At 33.5% G+C, this 25210-nt stretch overlaps 1 protein-coding gene across 7 annotated transcripts in view; it reads right to left on the bottom strand.

Annotated features, from left to right (window-relative positions):
- The window catches only part of G2E3 (G2/M-phase specific E3 ubiquitin protein ligase), a 47269-nt gene that overhangs the window by 5811 nt on the left and 16248 nt on the right, over positions 1 to 25210 (bottom strand). For 5 of the 7 annotated variants that reach the window (XM_006207583.4, XM_072962884.1, XM_072962882.1 and 2 more), the window contains 11 exons: positions 22904 to 23001; positions 20464 to 20565; positions 17682 to 17806; positions 16502 to 16667; positions 13371 to 13477; positions 12561 to 12677; positions 9446 to 9570; positions 9211 to 9340; positions 8010 to 8317; positions 6064 to 6245; positions 2671 to 2843 (listed from right to left, as the gene is read on the bottom strand). In XM_006207583.4, the coding sequence (XP_006207645.1) occupies positions 2671 to 2843; positions 6064 to 6245; positions 8010 to 8317; positions 9211 to 9340; positions 9446 to 9570; positions 12561 to 12677; positions 13371 to 13477; positions 16502 to 16667; positions 17682 to 17806; positions 20464 to 20565; positions 22904 to 23001 (1633 nt within the window). The remainder of the gene's footprint in view (positions 1 to 2670; positions 2844 to 6063; positions 6246 to 8009; positions 8318 to 9210; positions 9341 to 9445; positions 9571 to 12560; positions 12678 to 13370; positions 13478 to 16501; positions 16668 to 17681; positions 17807 to 20463; positions 20566 to 22903; positions 23002 to 25210) is intronic. The other 2 variants (XM_072962886.1, XM_031678906.2) reach the window with 2 other exon arrangements.

Here is a 25210-nt window from a genome sequence, read left to right as displayed (position 1 = left end):
TGTTTTGAGTGTATTTCTTTGTACAGATTTTTAAAAAATATGATAGTCCACTGGTGACAACATTTTATCAGTTCAAGTATAAAACATCACTTTCCTTTAAGTCCCTTTGCCTTTATGCTGTTTATAATTTCCTAAACATTTCTTTCATATCCATTGTGAACCACATTATAGAATGTTACAATTTCTGTCTCAATCATCAAACACAATTTAGCAAACACAAGAAGGGAAAACATGCTTTTATTCTTTTCATTATCCTTTCTTCCTTCCTCATGTTCCAACATTCCACGTTAATCTTTTTCTGTTTTAAAAAATTCCCATAGCTATCCTTTTAGGGTAGGTCTGCTGGTGACAAATGCTGTTAGTTTTCCTTCATTTAAGACTGTCTAGACATCTTCTCTCTGCTATGTCCTTTCTGAGATCCCCAGCTGGTCTGCCTTCATCCTTCCACTTTTCAAAAGTCTTAAGTCTGTTTTACACATAGTGTCTAGGGTTTTTAACTGTACTTATCAGAAGGAATAGAGAGAAGTGTGTCTATTTCACATCATCCAGAACTGAAGTCTGTGTTCGTTTTGCAACTTAGAAGCACTATTTGATTCATTTCACAGTTCACATTTTATGTTTTGTTTTGGTTTTTTCTCTTTTAAGTAACTGTAATAGCACTTTCTTGTCTCATTTAATTTGTTCTGCTATTTAAACTCTTGATGTGCTATTTCCCAATACTTGCTGTTGTGAATGGTTGTATGGTTTGTCTTTTATTGGTAACTCCTCTTCTTTAGCATTGTATCTTCAGTAATTCCATTAGGCTCAGCCTGTAGAATGCAGAAGTTTCCCTAAACACTGTTACGTGTTTGCTTTTGCCTGGTAATCCTTAAGTACTTTGAATCCCAAGACAAATTACTTTGTTAATAACTTTGCTTCACACTGGAGTCTATGTAGGATGCCAAATCCAACTTTGGCGCAATGATTCTGATTTCATATGACATCTGGGGTACTGTGGCTTCTGATTTCCTTGTTATTTCTGACATCTATAGGACTCTTTTCTTATGAACTCAGATATATTTAACATAGTTTTTTGCTGCATGATTTATCTTTTACATAAAAAGAGGTTTCAGTCTTCACTTTCTATTCTCTTGCCCTCTTCATCTTAATCTGCCTAACTCTTATTTATAATACAGGTTGTAATTTAAACACTACTTACATAGATAGGGAAGCCTTTCCTAACATCTAAACTATTCATATCTATAAAAATAAATAAACTAATAAACAGCAATGAATTATGACTTAGCAACAAAAAAAATTATCTGTAGATATTTGAGCTATTTTGGGGAAAAATATTGTGTATATCTATGTCATTAAGAGATATATTTCAAATAATTTTTTAGACAATTATACCAAAATACAAAATGTTTGGATTACTTTGTACATTAATCATAACTATAATTGGTAATTCTAACTGTAATAAAATTTTACTGTTGAAGAGTCTTACAGTCAGAAGATACTTTTTAAAGAGTTGTATCTAACAGTATTATTTTAAATTTCAGTATTAAAAATATATTGGGAATTGTATCATTTACAGGCATTTAAACTTATGCCATATTTTAATTTGGAAGAGGGCTGAATTCTGTAGAGCTCTAAAAAAGAATGAGGACCATGTCTATATACTATCAGAGGGATCTCCAGAATATACTGTGAAGTAAAAACTGAGTAGAAAAAAGGGTGGATAATATGTTACTATTCATCTAATAAAAGAAATGAGTACACATACACACATATACTCAATCTGCTGTCCTTTTAAAAAAAAAGGAAGGATAAACAATAAAAGTCACCAAAATAATTACTTCATAAGGGGATGGAAGGTGGATATAAAGGTGAATAAACTTATTTGAATACAATTTATACAACAGAGCTGAAATGTACTTTCATTATGGAGTTGACTTTGGAATCATGCAAATACTTTACATAATTTTAAAATAAAATGAAATTAATAAAAATCACTAAAAATTAAAAAATAAATAAAATGTATACCCAGTTGTAGTATAATAACAGAGAATAACTATGCCAAACTGACTTTAAAACACAGTACTCTGACCATATAGCCCTAAAACAAAAATACGAAAGAAATTTTAACCTGTTTTCAATATTATGTTAATGATAATGAGGGTACTGTTAGTCTGTAACTATTATTTATGAAATGTGGAATAAATCAAGTAATTACTTCATACTCTAATTCTCTAGTGTCTTTGAGAACTGAGATTCTCAACATGGGAAGAAGAAAAAGTTAACAATCTTACACTAGTGAATTTGAAATATCATTATAAACTCATGATGTATTTTATCTTAAAAAACAAAATAAGCAAAAACAAAAACTTCCCTAAATCTCCTAGTTTTAGTCCACTGGAAAAGCCTAGAAACAATGACCAATCTGGCAAAAGTTAGCATCCCTAGCACCCAGATTGTGATTTTTGAAATACCATTTCCCATTCAAAGAAACAAATCCTTAGGCCAGAATGTACAAAAGGAGCCTAAAACACCTGTCATACCATACAGAACTGAACTTATCAAAGTATTATTTTAAAGTAACATCTAAATTTTGTCAAATCTCTCTCACATTATGAGACAACCACTTTCAACATGTAATTTGAGAGAATTTTTCACATATAAACAACTTACCTTTCAAAAGGTGCTTGGACTCTCTTAATTACATGATAAACAAGTATGTCTTTTGCCAACATATATTTATCACTTATTGATGTTATAAGTCTTAGACATCCAATAAGCTCCAGGTAGTTAAAACATTCATTTACTAAAGAGTTTAAGTCAGCCAAATTTGTTGCAGTATTTATCTGTAATGAAGATAAGGAATAACACATTACTTTATACTCAACCCTTCAGTATACTAGGGTAAAGTGAAAGTACACCAAGAATTATTTTTCTAGAATAAATGAAAATCCAATTTAATAAATACTGTATATTTCTGCCTTCAAGAAACAGAATATAACACTACTTTAATACAAAAAGCTATTTACATAAAAGGCAGTAACTGACATAGACAAGTTACCTAGCATTAGAGAGGCAAGAAAGATGACCTGTGGAGATTTCATGAAAGAGAAAGAACAGCTGGGACTTAAAAACCTGGATAGACTCAAGAGCATTTGAGGGAACAGTATAAGCAAAGATACTTGACTTTATTTATGTGCCAGACACTTTCATACAGGTTAGCTCTTGAACAAAGTTACAGATAAAAATGAGATAAAAATAGGAGGCAGTCAAGAGTCCACTTGAATGGAAAATTTCCTTATTATTTTTTTTTCAAAAAAATCTCTTCTCCTAGGTATTTACATGATTCCTTCATTTATTTCAAATCTCTACTTAGCTCTCTGAGGTTTCTTCCTTTCTACTCTGTTCAAACTACCTTTACACTCTGTCTGATAGTTGCATATATGTTGTGTCATCCTCCCAAACCTACCACCTTCAGTTTTAGCTGGGCACATAGCCAAACCTTCCTTACAGCTAGACATGGCCTTATGTGACTAAGAGCTATCCAACAGGATGAGTGAAAATTTGTTAAATTTCCCTGCACTCCACTTCCACCTTGTTCCTTAAGAGTGCTTCAGCTATGAAAACAATATTCTAAGTAATAATACAATGAGAGGAAGGAATCCAATACTCTGGATGACTTGGTGTATCACAATTATACCTCTAAAACAGGAGAAGCCATTTCTGTAGAGGCCAGATAGCATTTTATGCTTTGTGGGCCATATGGCGCTTGTCACAACTAAACTCCACCATTATAGTGTAAAAGCAGTCATAGACACGTAACAAATAGGTGTGGTTGTGTTCCAATAAAACTTGAAAAACGCAGCAGGCAAGACTTGGCCTTCAGCTATAATTTGCCAACCCTGACTATAAAATCTAGACTTTAGAGAAAAATTAATTTCTTTTTTGAGCCATTGTCTTTTTGGGTCTCTCTGTTATAGAACCTTAGCCTAAGCTCTAACTTACTATACCCTTAGTATTATCTTGAAAGAGATATTCTCCCTCTTATTTTGTTGCATTTTTATAATACATTTTATTACATAACAGTATATTATATATTTGTTTATCTTGCCTTTCCTCTAAAATGTGAATTCTAAGGAATTTGTTTGGTTCAGTTTATCTTCAGTGATAAAACAGTAAGGGGTACCAAAGCATTTGCTAAGTAAATCAATGAAGAAACATCGGACAGGAGTACAGAAACTGGAGAGATAAAGCCATCAGGAGAGCTGAAAGTCTTAAGTGCCCTAATGAAGAGCTCAAACTGATCAACAGACAATGAGAATCCATTGAGGATTTCTGAGGAAAAAAGCAGTGTGGTCAAAACTACCTGTGAGAGAATCACCCTGAATAAGATTAGAATATCTTAACTGTTTAAACCTAGACATAGTCTGAGTTTGCTAAAGTAGGCATACTGAAAATAAGAAGGAAAGGCCACTCTTAGAGACAGATGCCTTGACACATACTGATAAATGGAGTATGGAAGAATAAAAATGGCCTTGTCTCTAGAATAACTTGGAAATAAGAAATCTCTTGAAAAGAAAAGGAAAATCAGGCAAAAAAAAACATTATAGGAAAAAAATTAGTTCTGTATTAAGTATGCTGGGCTCAGTGTAGTAGGAAGATCCAGATTTTACCTAGATATAAAAGTCTAGGGGGTCAAAAATACAGGTCTGTGAATCAGAAAGGTTATGGATGAGACGAAGCTTTCCAAATAGTATAGAAAAAAGACTGTTAAGACAACACTAAAAATTACCTAAGTTTCACTGGCAAGAAACAGCATTAGAAAAGACAGTAGTTGACACAACATTGCAAACTGACTATACCTCAATAAAAAAAGAAAAAGACAGTAGTAGTCAAAAGTAGAAGGAAGGAGAGTATTAAAACAGGAGAGAGGAATTCAAAGACAGTGGTGATTGTGTAAGTCAGAGGAGATGAGGAAGTAAGAAGGAAAGGCCTCTGTCCGTGGAGATTTAGATCCCTGGACATCAGTCATGAACCAGCTAATTTGGATGAGTTGTGGTAGAAAGAAAAGCCTGACTATAAGTTAAGAAATGAGTAGGGAAGAGGAAGTAGAGACAATGATCCTAAATTACATTTTTTTGGTAAAGAGGAGAAAAGGAAAAATAAAAGAGTCAAAAGGTCTATTTTAAATACCATTTTAGAATGAGGAGTCTTGGGTAAAATTGCTGTAACACAATTCCATCTTTCTTACTTGGTGGTTTAGAAACTGAGGCTTAAAAAGATTAACCAACATTCCCAAGGTCACATAGCTTATATCAGTTATTTCAAACTAAAATCTGACTTTGGTACATTTGTTTTTAACCATTAAACTATACTGCCTATTCATTAAGACAATGGCTAGAGTAGGCTTACCTAGGTGGGAGGTTAAGAGAAGAAAGACTGAATGGATTTCACTGTCTCAGTTTCTAAATCAGTAACATATAGGTAATGATACTTATCTCAGAATATTGTAACTAAATTGAGTTTGTACATTAAACATGTGTAGTACAGGGTTCAAAAAATGATAACTATTTTTAGGCATGAACATTAAGTCTCCCCAGTTGTTTCCATAGAGAAGAAATTCAGCTTGGGCTTTTTCTCCACCTATCAATCATATCTCCCTGTAGGAGAAAGGATAAATTTTCTGCTGGTAACCTTCCACTCTAGAGATCCACCTGCATAAAGGTAAGAGTACTTTCATCTGCTAACATGCAACAAGGAATCTGCCTTATATTGTCTGGCACGGCAGATAAATTCATCTAGTTTTTAGGAGTGTTAGCAAGCCATTCTGACCACAGATCTAAGTCACATTATCTAATTGGCTTTATCAACATTAAACTGGGCACTTGATCTCTAGCTGTCTGACCTTTACATTTATCTTTCAAGTGGTTTTTAACATTGCTGGTAAACAAAAATACTGACACCCTTTACTCTCCACAAAGAGTATTATTCTATTGCAGATCCATCATTTATAGTAAATATACCTAGAACATAGTCTACATCTGAACAAACAGGTACATTTCTTACCCTGATTATAATCTGTGCCACATCAAAGTCTGAAACATCGTCTAAAATTGGTTGGGTATTTTCTGGTCCATAAACAAGGCAGTTAAATAAGGTTTTAGAAAAGAAACCAGGTGAAGGACCACCATGAACCAAAGAAATGGCAAGCATTTTGCCAGCCTCATAGTAAAGATTCTCTTTCAGAGCTGTAAATAGATTAAAAAAAAAATAAAATACATAAATGCACTGTTTTTTACTATGATAACCACCATATGTAATAAACACATATATAATAAGGTAAAACATATAACAAATTAAAACTTAAAATCTATGCATCAGACAAATGTAAAATAACCTAACTCATAGAAGCTATAATAATGTAAAAAATAGATTTCAACTAAAATACACAATTTTATGAAAAATATTTTTCTGAATAAAAAGTAACAACCTATTATAGGAAAAAATGTGAATACAGAAGATCTTTTTATAAAATCACCTATAATCCTACCACCATAATAACCAGTGTACACATTTGGGTGTATTTATGTCTCGTGTGTATATAAATATATAAAAGTTTGACTTCTGCTTTTTTCCACTTACAGTATTGTAAACTTTTAAAGTATCATTTGAAAGTATTCAAATCTACAGTTGTTGAATGCATTAAGACTAATTACTGGCTACCCTGGCTGATGACGTTATAATCAATATCTAGTTACATATTCTTATTTATTATATATCTTTGACTATTAGGATAGACTCCTACATATGGTATTGTGGTCCAAAGGTTATGAATAATTTTAAGGTTATTGATATACAAAATGGCAAAATTTATGGCTCTCAATATATATGCTGTCTTACTACACCATCACAGCTTTCAGAACTTTTCAATGTGTCATTTAAAGGGTTTCAGCTACTTTGATAAGTCAAAAAGATATATAAATTTTCCTTTATTTTTTTCTAAAAATTGTTCAAAGTAATTTCTTAATAAATAACATTAACAACACTTGAAATAATAATTAAATCCCCTCAACAATAACCTTATATACTACATATTAGTAGTCACATCTTACAGATTAAGAAACTGAGATCCAGAAAGGCTTTGTCATTCACCTAAGGATATAAAGCTACTGAACTAGATGCATACAAACTGAATTCACATTTTGTGACTTAAATTCATGTACTCGCCACTGTAACAAAACTGTCTTAACATACTGATTATTTTGAGTTTTTTTTTCCAAAGGGAGTTTAGAATTAGACTGTATATCCTGTATATAGTACAAATGCTCCTTGGTAGTTTCTCAATTATTTCAATGATATTTCAAGAAATGGTGAGGAATTCTAAAGAAAATATAAAAGGAAATCAAGTGGAATAAAATAAGTCTTCTCACTCCATTTCAGATTGCCCACGACAGCAAAAGTGGTATAAAAGCGTATAAAAAATAATGCTAGAATTAACCACTGTTTTGAGATGCCTGTTTTAATCACATTAGTTCCTCACCAGAAGTAAAGACAGAGAAGAATCAGAAAAAAAAATTCTGAAAGCAAAAGTATGTTAAAACTGTTACATGTGGACCAAAAAATTATGTTATAAAAATCCTAGGTTGTAAAGAAACATGACAATTCCAAATTCCAAATATATGAACAAGCAGTGCTCAAATAATCATCCATCCCATTCGGTCACTCTATTCAAATGAATTAAAATGAATATAAAGCACATTTTAAAGAAGTTATAATTAATTACGGGAATCACTTCAAGGAAGATATTGTTATAAATAAATTAAGGATAGTCTTTAAAAATCTTTCACTAAAAAATTCAATTTAAAAAACTTCCCCTCTTTTCTATGATTCTATCATTATTTTATTAACAAAGTGATTATCATTTTGACTACAGGTATTGAGTATCAATTCTAACCAGCTCTTTCTTTACACATGGCATATTCAGTATGCACAATAATAAAGAAAATAATTACCTTGAGAATTTAGAGACAAGTTCTTTGACAAGGACCCTTCAAACAACGGTGAGTTCTCAAGTTGCTGCATTAAGAGACACAGGAATTCTTGCTTTGATCCAGGATGCTCTCTTCCAAAATGATCATTTTCATTAACATACACTACTTCAATTGAGTACGAAGGATTAAAGTTTTGATTTCTGAATCCATCTAAGGCACTATTCCAAATATTAGCTTTGTTGATATATAATCTTTTAGCTTTTTTTTTAATTTGGAATCCTAACTCTATTATTAGAGTCGAAATATCTCTTTTAAATTTGCTGCCTTGCCTATAAAACATGAATTTAAACATAGAAGTAAGTACTCTAAAGTACTTTATGTCACACAGCAGTTACAAAGCCAATCAGAAAATAGAAAAGAAGATTAGAAGGAAATTCTTCCCCAACACCCACCAAAAGGCAGACAATGGCTGCCACTAGAACCAAAAATAGTTATTTTATAAACTTTGTTCTAAATTCTTGATTCCCCCTTCCTAATCTTCTATCAAATTAAAATCATCTAATATCATAAATGATTTATAAAAATGGTGACAGATGATTATCTCAAATTTGATCAATTCAGCAGATTCAAAAGCTCAAACTCTCATCTCCCTGGCCATACTTGCTTAACTGGATTTTATTTCATGTTCACTAAATCCTTTAAAAATAAAGCAAATGTAATGTCTGCTTTCTATATGAGAGAAACATAGTTTTAAGAGATGACATGATATTAACAGAACTCACAGTCCTTTAAATAGTACTTTTTGTCTATACCAGTCACCCTTAAACTGTGGTCCCAGATCAGCAGCAGCAGCAGCATCTGGAAACTTGTCAGAAATGCAAATTCTTGAGCCCCACAGCAGATAAACAGAATCAGAACCTCTGAGCAGGAGGCCAAGCAATCTGTGTCTTAACAGGATTTCCACACAATTTTATGGACTAACTCAACTGTTCTATGCCTCAGTTTCTCCATCTGTAATTGGAATTAATGAACTCAAAATAATCCTGTTGGGGCAAGGTTCATGGGATCATCTTTCTACATCAAGTTGGGAACTGCAGTTTGAAAAACCCTCTTCCAAAACTACTGTTAAGATGAGCTAATACTCTAAATGTACACAGCCACTTTCTGTTGTAATTTTCTCAAAGTAAGAGTTTTATATTTTTCTCCAATTCAAAATACAAACCTCAGCAGATCTTTACGCTGGGCTCCAGGTGACTGTCTGGGTAATTTAGGTGAGGATTCCTCTAACAAACAATCAGTTATTCCCACATTAGTGTTGGGTAATGTGTGTTTTTTGGGTTTTTGGAAATCACCTGCAGAAATTTAAAACCCAATGTTAGCATAATAGAAATATAGACAGAAACTTTTTAATAATATGCATTTGAATAAAAACTTTATTCAAAATTACGAAGTATTACCTGAATTGTAGAGAATACTTCTACATTCCAAACACTCCCAATTCTGTTCCCAGGACTGTAGTGAGGAACAGGCTAAATGTGTTCCGCTAGAACCGCAACACTGACAGCGCTTTATTTCCCATTTGCTGAGGACATAAAGAGAAGCAGATGTTTACACCTGGTATTAACTTAGTCTAAGTCCAATCACCAGCACTGCCACAGGCCTCACTGTTCACCTCACACACACACACACGACCAACCCTTTTACCAAAGGAGAGAAAATAAATTAACTGCTTTAATATTGCATTGCATTTTCCTAAACTAGTTTTCTTTCCTACTTCATTTATTATGTTTGCAACCACCTCCTTTAAATATTCTCTATCTTAAAATAATTCAACTAAATATCAAAATGTAAAGAATATAAATACCAGAAAGAATATGGTTAAGGAAAAAAAATTTCTTTTATATTTGGAGATGACCATGCTCAAAGGAAGATTGCTGTGTCAGTGTGTCTGATACGAAAGAAGCATTCAGTAAATACATTCTTACCTAAAACACTATCTTTCCCATTCAAGGTGAGGAATCATTTCCTATAATGAGCTTGCTCAGATACCTCAGTTACTGTGCATCTCAGCAGGAGCTAGACCTACTACCTGACTCATATTCATATTCTCTGCCGTCTGTTCCCCTCAGAATCCTATCTCCAATTGTTTCCCCACTGCAGTGTGTGACATGTGCCAGTCCGCATTCACATCTTCTGTAAGGGTGTGGGTGTGGGTGACACGGGTGTGGGTTATGATGTGTGGCCTTCTCTTTGTTTTGTTATGAGTGCACCCTCTGTATAGAAATGGATATACTCCCTAAGTGAATGGATATGTGGGTGATGAGAGGTAGCTGGATAACCTCCCTTCTGGTAGGTGTGGGAGAATCTCTCTATGTGGATAAAGGCATGTAGGTAGGTGCTCTCTCTGTGTCTCCCTCTCTGCACCAGATAGTTCTGCCAAATGATGATGAGAAAGAAAGATAACAGCTAACATGAGTGCTTATACACCAGGCCCAGTTCCCACTCCTTAGGTGTAAAGTTTAATCCTCACAATTTTGGAAGGCTGGAAAACCAGTTTCCCCCATTTTAAAGAAGAGGAAACCAAGGCAGAGAGGGGCAGAACTTTTCCAATCAAGTTTAAAGAGTGAGGCTTCCAACCCACTTTACCTGGCTTCAGACTCATCCTCCTAACCACTACACCATGCTGCCTTTCAGCAAAATTACGTTCCTATCACTAGGATGAGAGGCAGTGAGATTACAGAAAAAGCATTCAGATATCAGGTATCTGTGTCCCAAGAGAAAAGGCAAAGTAACTGCCAGAAAGAAAAGGGAGTTTAGTAGCAAATGATTAGGTGACCAGTGGTACACAAGAAATATATATTGATTAATCAAAAAAGCCTAAAATGAATTTAGAAAATATCAGCATTAATGAATACACAGTTTCTTAGAACTCTAAAGTGGTTTACTGTTTTCAAAACACATTTATATATATTATCTCATCTGTTCCTCAGCACAACCCTTGAGCAGGGTATTTATTAGTCTTTACAAATGAATACTCAGGGTCACCAGATCAAGTAACACAGGCAAGGATACACATTACTTAACATCTTTAATGAGATCTCTACCCTTAAAAGATCATATACTCTAATGGCAAAGACAAATTTAAATAATGTCAATTATATTGTAATAAGCACAATGAAGGGAAAACCCAGCCCAGAATGGGGAATCAGGAGTAGTTAAGAGTTGCTTAGGGGACACTTTCCAAAGCTGGCAAGACTTTAGCTAAGTCACTGAAAATTAGCAGTAGCTCACCTAGCCAAATCACACTTTCCATGAGAAATAAGGCTCCCAATACTCTGCTCTGCACTTTAAGTTTCAGTTTATCATGTTAATTAATACTCCACAACAGAGATAAAATTTTATCAAGATTTCCTATATAAGTTTCCTATATATAGATTTGTTACTTTTTATTCTGCATCTTAAAAAATGAAGATACTCTCAATTTCTAATATTCCACACATTACAGTGTACGTAGAAGGCACAAAATGATCGTTAAGATTACAGCCAATGTCTACTGATACTATAAGAGTAATCAATAAATTTCAGATGCCAAACCCTTTTTATGGTGATCCAAAAGAAACACTGATAGATTAATACAGTTTCTTAATTTCTAGAAGAGTGTCATCCAACAGAAATATAATACAAATCATATATGTAATTTAAACTTTTCTAGTAACCAAATTTTAAAAGGTAAAAGAAACAAGTGAAATAAATTTAAATATTTCCAAAATAGTCATTTTGTTTGACATGTAATCAATATAAAAAAATATTAACAAGACATTTTAAAGTTTTTTCTTAATGTTGTGGGCTAAACTGTGTCACCCCCAAAATTCGTATGTTGAAGGCCTAATACGCAGTACTTCACTATGTAAACTGTATTTGGAGATAAGCCCTTTAAAGAGATAATTAAGATAAAATGAGGTCACATATGGGGAGGGCCGTAATCCAATACGACTAGTGTCCTAATAAGAAAAAAAGACAAGGACACAGAGGAATAGTCAAGTGAGCATACAGCTAGAAGGGAGCCATGTGTGAGCCACACAGAGGCTTCAAAAAAAAAAAAAAAATCAATACTTTCCTCTTAGATTTCTAGCCTCCAGGATTGTGAAAAGACAAATTTCCATTGCTTAAGCCACCCACTTTGTGATATTTTGTTATGGCAGTCCTAGCAAACTAAGACACATATAAGTCTTTGGTGTGTATTTTACACTTACAATATCTCTCAATTTGGAATAGCCACATTTCAAGTGCTCAATATTCATCTGTGGCTAGTGGTTACCATACAGAACAGCAGAGCTCTAGAAAACAAAGCCTCATGAAAATACACCACAAAAGTCACAATTATGCAAACTGCAATAATTTCTCTGTAAACAGATGTAAATATACATTTAATAAACATACCTTTATCTCAAGTTACAACTTCAAACACCCCAAGAGCAAAACTATATTTCACTAACTAGAACACCTACTTTCTCAGCTGAAGGTCTAAAAAAGGACATTAACCACACTAAGCATATGAACTTCTCCATATACCTATCAGGCACATTATAGTCTCGCCCTTCTTTGCAACGACATCTTCGGACATCACAATGTTCATAGTGCTGCAGAAGGTCTTGATAAGCATTTTCCTCTAATTCCCAAGACGCATCTCTGTAAATGAAGCAAAATATAAAATATACTTTGGTTTAAAATGTTACATAAAAGGATTGGTAATCAATCTAAAAATAAAAACTTCACAAACTTAGGAACAAGGATAAAACTTGTTCTTCTTTAGGATTAATCATTCACTTCAAGATATAAATCCATTAGTGTCATTTTAACCTACAGTTAATCAGTCTCACAGTGTATTTCAAATGCTAAATGAAAAATCAAGCAGAAATTTTCTAAAATTTACATTTTTCCTAATATTTCATTTCCTATTTTTAAAATTTTGATTTTAGTACCATTACTTCTGGATTCCTCATCTTTAAGTATTAAGAAAATCCTTATATATTTTTAACCACATCTTGATTCTCTTAAGACAATTTACACATACCACTTTGAAACCTATTATACTTGTGTATAAATCAACCAATTAATATTGTACATAAGTGAGGTGTACAATTATTAAGAGACTATAAACCACTAATGAGACATTTAAGTCACAGTGCCTGGTCTTAACAACTAGCAATCTGAGGAGGAGGAGGAAGGGGTGGGGAGGAAGGCTTCACATTTTCCTATTTGAAATGGCTGCTTGTCTGTGAGTACTTAATCAGACATACATGCTTATTTCCAGAAGTAGGGGTTTGCTATTAAATCCTACATTTAAAATATCTTTTTGTCAAATGGCTAAATGCTACTCACTTTTCAGGAATATGAATTCCCATTCTCAACATCTCTTTCTGAAATATATCACTATTATTGCATACTGTGCACCTAAAGAAAAACACTCCTGCATTTATTGCTTGAACCTACAGTGGAAAATAGAAAATCTATTGTTAATAATTTAATAGGTTATCAAGTTATGAATTATATAGCTAATAGAACATGTGTTATTTTTCACATATTACGGAAAGTTATTTTTCTATGCTAGTGGTTCACAAACTTTGATAAACTAAGTTATTCCACTGCTAAAATTTGGAGATATTTTTCCCAAAGGAAAAAAAATTAAGCCAATGAACTGACTGTTCTTTACATCACTCATATATATTTCTCAACCTTTTATATCTAATGTCACTTCTGTTCCCAAATACTGTGTTGTTCATTACTCTCTGTGAATAGAACAGTAAAAATCTTCAGTTACTTCATCTAGGAAGGATGTTTAAATAAATGTTACATAAAAAAGTATCCTTGGTTCTGTTTTTAATTCAATGTCTAAGTCAGTTTTCATCCTAAGAGAGAACCTTAAAAAGTATTCTCATTGCCTCAGCGAATAGAAATACAGAAGCAGCAGGCAGAGGGTATACAGAAAGAGAGGGAAAGGGTAGCTAATCTCTAATTTAAAAAGCTAGTAGCACACAGTCATTTAATAAATATTTATCTTTACTATACAGGTGCCAAACACTATGCTAGTACCAAAACAGAAACATTAAGTGACTTAGATCCTATTTCAAGAAATTCTTGTGAGTAGGCATATGTATATACAATTATAAAAGTGTTTTTACTGTACTTCTTCTAAGAAAAGGATGTACATCGATAGAGGAAGTAGCACTGAAGTTTATTTAAGAGCCTGACAAAAATGTCACAGGGATGATAAGGTTAAAGCCAAAGTTGGAAGAAGTAGGGGTTTATCAGGAAAATAGGACAAAAGACATTACAAGGATAGGGAATAGCACATACATCAAGTCTCAGTGGCAAGAGAGAGTACATATGATTAGGAAACTAATTAATAATATACTTAGGGATTACAAGCTGAACATAATGCACTAAGTAATGAGAATAGAGCAAAGCTATTAGCGTGAAGAATTGATGGGGAATAAGGCATGCAAAAGAAAGACTAGTTAATAAGCTCCAGCAAAAATCTATTTAAAAGGTAGAGGGTAGCAACAAAAAAGGATATACACAAAATATCTATTAAGCAGAACTGACAGACTTGGGGAATGATTTGAGAACGGTGAAGAAAGAAGTGAACTATGAGGAACCCAGGTTCAATGAACTAGCAGGTGGCACACACATAGCATGTGAGAGGGAAGCAACAAGTTATTGAAATCTCTGAACCTAAAGGATCTTTGAGCAACTGTAAAGCGATACCAAGATCTTACTAAATACAGCATATGATACAAGGAAGTATCTAGTATGGAGGAAGAAAGAAAACCAGCATAGGTCATATGAAAGATATCAACAAGACCACAGTAATGACAGAGAAATCCAAACTGAACAAGAATAGTGATAATCCTCTGCATACACAGAATGAAAGTTTCCATCAACTTCTATGATATTAATTGGTAGTCTCTCCTCACAAAAATCCCAATGTTATTTAGCATTTGTAGTGGTCACAAAGAGTCTACGGCCATACCACCCTGAACGCACCTGATCTCATCCGTAGTGGTCACAAAGAAAATTTGCTTAACCACATACAATTCTCATTCTACTGCATGGATTTGTTCTTCCTTCAACTCTTTTTATATTAATGGAGTTCAGAGATTAAAAAATATATGTTTTTCAGGTATTACTGTAGCTACCTAAACAGGGTAGACTCCATTTACTATTTCAGTTCAGAATTTTACCAGAGTGGAAAAAGTCACTGGAGCTCCTTTAAGGAACATGACTCAGAATGAGCTGCCTTGGTGTGATAATTGGTTGTTAATATTTATATCATAGGCACAGCAATAACTGCTCATCTATGTTTATATCATAGACAGGTATCTAAGCGGCCATGACCTTTAATTATATTTGCATAAAGTAGACCTATATTTTTGTTAGTAGTACTATTTCTCATTTTTAATGACAGAATTAGAAAACTAGTATTTTCAGTATTCACAAAAAATCCTATAAATACTAGGTCTAGTTTGAGAACCTCTCTGTTTCATTATTAATGCATAATGAAGCAAATCTTATTTGTCTTGAAAAATAACATACTGTGAAACAAAGTTTGTAAGATGATACAGTTGGCTGCAATTACATTCATTCAAATATAAACCCTTAATTAAGATAAATTAAAGATTCTCATATACTGTGAACTTCTTCCTCAATAGGTAAAGACAGCACTTCATGTTTATGAACTGCACTCTCTGGATCCTTTTACAAACACTTCTCTGTAAGAATTAACAGGATTTCTACCATTTACCCAACAAAATAGACTATCCTGCCACTTTTAACTGAATAATCCTAAAAATAAGAGTTCAAGGTTCATACAAAAAATTAGAAAGTATTTAATAATAAAGCTTTACTGCTTTGACAATTGTTAGTACTTTTAAGACTATTGAAATATAAGAGGATTTACAGTATCTCCTACTTTAAAAAAAACTTTTGCAGATAATCTGTAATCAATAATAACATTTCATTTTACTAACCAATCATTAAAGCTAAGCTTTTAAGGAAACAGTATAAACTTAACTGAAACCTTTGTTATTTGGCATTCTATTAATTATAATTGTCTATCAATTGGTACTTTCACACACGTATACTACACATTGGATGTTATAAATAACTGGGATCTTTAAAAAATTTTTAAATTATCTTATGAATTGAAGAAACAGTAAATTGTTTAACATATGTTTTATGATGTTTCATTTACTAGAAAACTTGTCATCAGGTTTAACATACAAGGTAGCTCTCAAACAGCTAATATTAATTTCAATTCATTAGACAACAATCAGTTCACTGTCAAAAAGTTACGATAAAGTGTTTACTGTAGTAAAATTTTGATCAATAAAGCTGTTTTAAAAAGTTACAAGTAGTAAGAGCTAAAATATACATGTCAATTCTTTCTAATTTAACATTCAAATTAGCAAGCAACAAATTTTATATCAGGAGAAGCTTACAAAACATCTTACCTGTAAACAGTCTCTATGAAACCAAGCATTCTTACAACAAGGACTTCGTAATACACTGTAAGTTGGAGTAGGTGCAATAAATTCCAAGCAAATGGTGCACGGTAAGGAGTCTCTATAATTGTTAGATGTAATTATTTGAACAGGTCGATGGTTCCAACAAAATGACCTAAAAATATAAATTATTTTAAAAACAACATCTAATAAAGTATAAAGCACAGCTAGGCTAGCCTTACAAGTCACATTTATAAGAGAAAATTCATTCATCTTTCTTTCATAATTAGCCTACAGTAGACTGGAACAATGGCACTATAAAGCAGTTTTAAAACCTATGACCAAGGAGAGCTGGACTTGCAAATTGTGAACCTTTTGGTAGAAGTTCACAGAATTTCAGTAACATTATGTTGAGAATCCTACGTAATATTATTTGCAACAGAGTATACACACCATTGTACTCAACCTTGCACAAAACTAAAGGAACAAACTTACACTTAAAAATAATAAACATTTTAATCGTATAATGAAATGCAAACAACTTATTCCTAACCCACTAAATTCATTTCCATTTGTATTTTCTAAACTGCAGTTTTCATACATCATAGCAATCCATTAAATATGTCAAGAACACAAAGACTAAAATAAAACACTCATGATATCAAATACTAAAATTCATAAAATTTTGGTTTTTAAAGCTGAACTTAAGAAGCAAATATTTTTAGGGGCATCTCAGGAAATGCTATTAATTTTTTGGACTCCACCAAATTTATATGACTCCTTCAGTTTACTCAATGAGAAACATATATGGCCCTGTGAAAGAAAAGTGGATTATTAAATCTAAAAAGCAACATAAAATCTAGAACTGTGTAAGGTGGAAATTTTCACTGACTATGAACAAATTAACAGTTCCATATTACATTCTAGAGCTGAAAGCTAGAGGTGACTACTAATCATTAAGCCCATTATAGACACTGCAATTCTCAAGACTTTGAAGATAGATATGACCATAAAGAACGGGGGAGAAATCATACACACATACACATACACACACACACACACAATGTATATGCATAAACTCAGTGTAGCTTTGAAAGGAAATTTTACAAAGGAACTGTATCATTGGGAGACCCATATCCATTTCCCACTTTAACATTTATCTTTCATATTCAATAGTTAATTAACTCACGCAAAATTGCCAGTGAACTGGAAAATACATTCTTTCTGAAGTCCACATGGGAAATGATAACTTCGTTTACATCGGGGTGCAACACATCCAATTGAAGCACCAGTTTTCTTGCAAACACTGCATTTCTAGAAGAAAATATAAAAATAGGAGTTACAACATAAACAAAATTTGAATACTATATATATATATATATATATATATATATATAAGACCAAGGTATAGATGAATGTTCATTGTGGGGAGTCTGAAGAATATTTTCATCATACAACAGCTGTGATGATGGTATATTAAAGAAATTTCCTAAAAAAAATGATTCTACTCAGAAATGATCTAAAGACCACTAAGGATTCACTTCTATAACAATTTCTGAGAAAGGAAACATCTATAACCTAACATGTGGGTGAGACAATGAAGTTTCTTTTCCTTCCTACCTGCTAAAATATTTTAAACTGCAGGGTTTGTACACATAGTGGTTGTACATGAAAGTCTCATTCAAATTTCAATAGAAAACACGTAATTAGGAAACACTTATTAAGGAGAACAGCAACAATATTGAAAACCAACCTGTAAAAAACTGGCTAGGATCACTATCCTAACCAAATGAAAAAGTGTTAGATACTCAGAGAAGGTTAAGTAGTGATTCTCCAAAAGATATGCTCAAGTCCTAATTCCTGCTACCTATGAATGTGAACTTATTTGGAAAGAAGGTCTTTGTAGATGTAAGTAAGTTAAAGATCTCAAGATGAGTTCATCCTGGATTTAGGGTAGTCCCATGCTTACATCAAAAGACAGGTGTCCTTATAAGTTAAAGGGGAGGAAAACTTAAGACACACATAGGGGAAAACCACATGAAGATGGAAACAGATACTGAAGTTACGCTACCACAAACCAAAGAATGCTAAAGGTTTCCAGCAGCCATCAGAAGTTCAAAGAGAAGCATCGAACAGATTCTTCCTCGGAGCTTCCAGAAGGAATCAATCCTGACAGCTTGATTCGGAACTTCTGGTCTCCAAAATTGTGAAAGAATAAATTTCTGTTCTAAGTGACTCAGTCTGTGGTAATCTATTAAAGCAGTCCTTGAAATGAATTCAGTGGCAATGCCACTGCCACTAACTTAACAGTGGTATATAAACAAAGACTATTAGATGCACCAATCATTACTAAAATACAAAACAGTACCTAAAGCATCTTGGAACCCTTGAGATGACCATTACAATGGCCACAGACGAAAAGATTATTCAGTCTTACTGCTGCCTCCTCAATTATCATCAGGCTGTAGGAGGATATCTTGCCAACCTGAGGCTGTCCCAGTAAACTGACTTTTGGAATTCCAGTTTTAAGGTCACAAATAGAGCACCTCTTCAGGATTAAGATATTCTCAAACGTTCACAATATATTCAGAGAGGATACAGATATTTTAAGATAACATTTCCAAATCTGACAGGGACATCTGGAGGCCATCTATCTTTCATTATTATCAGGAGGTTAAGGAATTTTGATACTAATATTCTCACATGGTCCTTAGATAAAATGCCGCTGCTAAACTTTTCCCCAAGGTTTTCCCTTCTGCCTTAGAGCCTCTATTTTACCATTAACTCCCCTGCATCTTCAACAACTTTAAAAATAATTGCCTCCATCACTTTGCCTCAACTAAAATAAAGTTCTCTGAATGCTTTCCTTACAGAATTTCTTGACTGACGCTGCTTATTTCTCCATCCTCCTTAAATTCCAGACTTAGCAAGGAGTGGGAGTGGGATATGGACAGAAGCAGGAAAGGGGGAAAACAGAACATTATTTTAGTTCCATGTTACAGATTGTAGGCCACCACTCTATATTCATACTTAAAAAGATCTAGTCCTTTGAGCCTAATGACGTCTACCCTCTGTCACCTACTACTTTCCTGGTCATTCTACCTCCAGATTTTGGCATCCTTCTCTGTATTTTAATTCTTGCTATCATTCTAAACAACTTTAGCATCAATAGGACAACCCTTCTTTCACTTCCTCAACTAAAATGTGTCAAGGCACTTCATCCATGCCAGTGTAACAAAGAATCCTCTCATCACCCAAAACTGCTCCTCCACGGAACTCAATTCCAGTATCACATTCTCTGGACCAAACCCCCTAGACTTCCAATCTTCTCGTTCTCTAACTCTCATTATTTATACTCACACCACACAGAGACCTATAACAGTCCATTCCTTGCACGTGATATAATAACTACCACACAGAAGATCCACAAATTATAACTGAATGAACAGGGAGTTAAGGTTTAGAATACTTATTCTGGAGAACATGAGAAGGCACTCAACATAATCACACCATGCCACAGAAGAGCCACAAGAGACATGGAGTTCATAAATTACTGGTCTTCACAGTAATTGTGTAATTTCCACCTCAATCCATCATTCCAACCCAGCAACTGAGGTATAAGAATAAAAAGTGAATAGTTGGGTTGACTGAGGATTGAAGGTTTGAAGAAAAGCACAGTGGAAATACGGTCGTAATTCTGATGGTAAGAGTGGCTGGAATGATGGTTAGGTTGGAATAAGATAAGGAATTGAAATCACTATTGTCACATATCTTATCCAGGATCAGTTTAGCTCTTTCACCTGGAAAAATACAAAGTATTCTTTCTAAAATGTACTGGATGTGACAAAGTAAGCATTGGAACATATAATCAATGTCTTATAAATTCCTAGTAGAAAAAGTGATGGAAAAGACTTCCCTAGTATTGACAGTATTTGTGGTATTTAGCATAATGAGTAAAATAATTTACTTACCAGTTTAGAAGCCCTAGTCACTTCTTTCCTGATATCTTCTATTAGAAAACCATAAACTCCTTCTTCTTCTTTACCCCTCTGCCAAATTCCACTTGACATCAACTATGAATATATTCTCAATTAGAAAATAAACTCTAAGAAACTAGTATGGAATAAAAAATATATATCTATAATATTCCAATAAAAAAATGGGACATAAAACAACTCAAATTTCAAGTATCTCTTATCTATAATAGCTATTTTTCATGGTCCAAGTAAGATACTACTCACATTCTTTGATTGGGAAGACACTGTATAGTAACAGTTCATACAACCAAACTGGTTTCTAAAAGCATTCCAGAAAATAACAACAAAAAAAGGAAGTAAAGCATAAAATACTTATAATCAAGCTTAAAAAAAAGCGGTAAATACTGAAATGTGAATGTAACAATAATAAATACTACAGGGACAATTCAGATTATCAGTGATATTTCACACTAACTTTAAATTTAGCTGGATTATGAATCATAAAAGGCATATTTACAGGGAAATCTACTGAATTTTACTTAAGCAAAATGTTTGAATTTTTAAAAATCTGTTTTAACCTCAGTTTAAATATGTTAAGGAAGCACGAATCAAGAAAAAGCATGAGACTATGAATATGAAATTCTGGATTGCAAACTCAGCTCTGTGTCCAACTTTCTGGAACCCTAGGCAACTAATTTCATATTTCTGATATTAAACGCAAAAAAATAAAAACACTGGGCTAGACTGTCTCCAAATTTTTCAGTTCTAACATTCCATTATCATTTACAACATTACTATACTTCCCTATTCACAAGAAAATAGAACCTTATAAATGCTGAGCCTAGGTAGGATCAGTATGTTTTCAGGTTATTATACTCAGTAATGAAATAAGGCAAAATATAAGGCAAATTCTGATATGACCAACTGAAATATATTAAATAATTCAAAAATACTTCCAATTTGTGATAGAAACTTATTTTAATCAGTATAATATACCCTAAAGAAAACCCAAAGTGGTATCTATTACTTAAGAAATATGAAAAAATAACCCACTAATAAAACAGCTCTCCTAACTCTACTGCATGGAAAGTAAAATACACTCTTTAGAAAAATAAAAAGGTTTTCTTTTGTGATACAAACTGTAAGACTCCACCTTACAAATAAATCTGGAATGCCAATTTCATGTTCCCTTAAATCTTAGTACAAAATAGTTAGGTTCCTAGACCAATCTACAAATCTTAGCGAACCACCAAGAAATATGTTAGATGATTTCTCAAGGAAGCATCTAAAGAGTTTTAACATGAATGCTGCTGTGGGCATAAAAGTACGTCCACAAAGAAGTGGGGCCTAATTCCGTTCCCCTTGAGTGCAGGCTAGAATTAATGATTCACTTCTAACAGAGTAAAGCAAACGTGACAATGTTATGTGACTATGAAAACTAGATCATAAGGTTCTGTCTAGGTGCATATTTATTTCTCTCTCTCCTTTATCATTTGCTCTGGGAGAAGCCAGATGTGACACCGTCAGCAGTCCTACAGAGGAGCCCAAGAAGTAAGCAACTGAGGCCTCCAGCCAAAAATAGGAGTAAATGAGGCCAAAAGCTATGTGAGTCACTGGAGGTAGATCCTCCAGTCCATCAAAGCTTCAGATGGCTGAACCATGGCTGACATCTCAATTGCAACCTCTTGAAAGACATTGAGCCAGAACCACCCAGCTTAGCCAATACTAGATTCCTGTGCCTCAGAAACTATGAGATAATAAATGTGTACGCTTCTGTATTCCACGATAATTAGTTAAGCAGCAATATATAACTAAGACAAGTGCCAAGAAATATTGTGTGTACTCATGCAACCCTAGCATGCTAAGGCAGTGATGGTGCCACTAATATCTTAAGGTGGATTCAGTGAGGTGAGAAGTCTGTGGAGGGAATGGGGAACAAATGAGAACTAATTCTCAAAGTGACATCACTTTTTCTTCCTTCTAAGTGACCCAAAAATTAACTTATTTTCTTTTCCCCAAGTATGTATTACCTTTAGATAGAACTTTCTAGGTTCTCTGTGAAATAAAATACTTTTCTTTTAGTTCCTGAACTTTCAAGCAAGTCTTTTCTAAGATTTATCACCAGCAACAATGGAAACAATAAAATGATAAAACAAACAATTCCATTAGAGACCTAACCATTTTTTCCTTTTTCCACTTAGGCTCTAAAGGGTTAGACAAAAATAAACAGGTAATGATGACAGGTATTTCTACATACCAAGTAATTTCAGACTCTTAGAATTTGATAAATGAAAAATCTTATTTTTACATTGGCAAAATGAGATCCAGAGAAGTTAAATGACTTATCCATTTCTCAGAAACCAGTCATCAGGATCTAATTCTCTTCTTTAGAAAAAGACCAAGTTTCTAGGATTTAATTAAAATTTATACTCACCAAACAATAGTAATGTACAGTGAGATCCCATTTCTCATTAGTTTTCTTTTCTCCATATTTAATAGGACAGTCATCATTTTTTCGACAGAAAACACAAGCTAACAGTAAAAAAAAGTAAATAGATATAAAAATATTTTTAAATTTAAAAATAACTATGGAATTAGTGCTCCTCTCATCTGATGTGTTCAATTCCTTCTGAGAAAGCAAATCACATATTGTTATCAGTAAATTAAAACTTCCAATACCTACTTCTAAACAATGTGACTTTACATTTTTTCCATGAATCCTCAATGATGAATTCTAGCATGTAGTTAAAATAGCAATGTGTAGGATAACACACTGAAAATAACAGATTGGGAAACTCTATCTCTCCACTACAGCAATGTTTAAGCTGCCAAAATCATCAGAATTAACTTTTCAGAAACTCAGAAATCTGATTTAAAAGCTTAAAACAACGAGAAGAATGCTTAATAAAGAAACAAGTTGCCAAATTTTGATGAGAGATTTGTGGCATTTTAATTTCCTACCATCCCCCACTCTCTAGTTAGGCAAAGGCCTTAGGCCATGTTCAATGTGTGATGTTCCTAAGGCCCACGTTCCTGGTGTAATTGTCTAAGAAGAGGTAATACGGACCTTGTTGAAAGAAGTCTGATTGTGTGTTTTGACCTATGGGGTGGCTCTCCAAGGGCTGGGCTCAGATGCTTGCCCTGTTTCACCTGCCTCAGAACTTTCTCAGGGCTGGAGCTTGACTGTCAAAAGCGTTCAAGACAACTACTCTGGCTGCAGCAGCTTGGAACAAAGGACAACAGGGCAAGCAGGTAACAGAGTCTAGAAAAGAAGAGGCTGGGAAAGGGGGATACAGAGATAAAGGCTTTGAAAAGCTCCCATATATACCAGAGAATATAGAAGGACAGTACATGCCCAGGGCTGGATGCATGCTCAGAAGCAACCTTAGAAACCCTAAGCTTTCGCCTCTGGCTCATCTTTAGGCTTGTATGCTCATGTAGCAAGGCTGCATGAAAAAGGAAAGATCCTAAGTTAGTCATTTTTAACCTTAAAGAACTAGAAAAAGAAGAGCAAACAAACCCCAAAATTAATAGAGGAAAGGAAATAAAGACTAGAGCAGATATAAATGAAATAGAGAATGGGAAAATAGAATGAAAACAAAGTTATTTCTTTGAAAAAGTCAACAAAGCTGACAAACTTTTAGCTAGAAAAGAGAGAAAAGAGAGAAGACTCAAAACTTTTGACAACGCTATAGAAATCAGAACAGTGTGGTACTGGTATAAGGATAGGCATATAGATCAATAGACGAATTTTCATTGATCTATATGTCTATCCTTATGTCAGTAAAAGAGTCCAGAAATAAAACTAGTACATCCATGGTCAATTAATTTTGAACAAGGACGCCAAGATCACTGAATGGGGAAAGAACAGTCTTTAACAAACAGGGCTGGGATGACTGGATAGCCACATGCAAGACAACAAAATTCTACAGAATGGGAAAATTTATTTGGAAATCACATACCTTCTAAGGGTCTAGTGTCCAAAATGTGTAAGTTTTACAACTCAACAATAAAAACATAAGTCAATTTTAAAATGGGACAAAGGATCTGAATAGACACTTCTCCAAAGATCTATAAATAGCCAATAAACACATTAAAAGATGCTTAATATTATTAGTTATCAAGGAAATGCAAATCCCACAATGAGATACCACTTCACAGCCACTAAGATGGCTATAATCAAAATGTCAGATAATACCAAATGTTGGCAAGGATGTGGTGAAATGAGAACCCTTATATACTGCTGGTTGAAATGTAAAATGTAAAATGGTACAGCCACTTTGGAAAATAGCAGTTCCTCAAAAAGTTAAACAGTTACTGTATGATGCAACAATTCCACTTTTGGAATGAAAACAAATGTTCAAATAAATACTTGTGCACTAATATTCACAGCAGCACTCTTCACAATAGCCAAAAAGGGAAAACAAATTAAATGGCCATCAATGGATGGATAAATGGATAAACAAATATAGTATATCCATACAACAAAATGTCATTCAGCTCTAAAAAAGAATGAAATACTAATACATGCTACAACATGGATGAGCCTAGAAACATTATGCTAAGTCAAAGAATCAAAGACAAAGGGTCACATATTATACAATTCCATTTATACAACAGATTACATTATGAAAAATAGGTAAATCCACAGAGACAGACAAAAAGTAGATTGGTAGTTTCCAGGGGCTGAGGACAGGAGAAATGAGAAGTGACTGCCTAATGGATACAGTTTCCTTTGGAG

The sequence above is a fragment of the Vicugna pacos genome, chromosome 6 (assembly GCF_048564905.1).
Source record: "Vicugna pacos chromosome 6, VicPac4, whole genome shotgun sequence".
In the NCBI taxonomy this organism is placed as follows: Eukaryota; Metazoa; Chordata; class Mammalia; order Artiodactyla; family Camelidae; genus Vicugna; species Vicugna pacos.
Note: the sequence above shows the minus strand (reverse complement) of the source record. Positions and strands in the feature narration are given on the sequence as shown.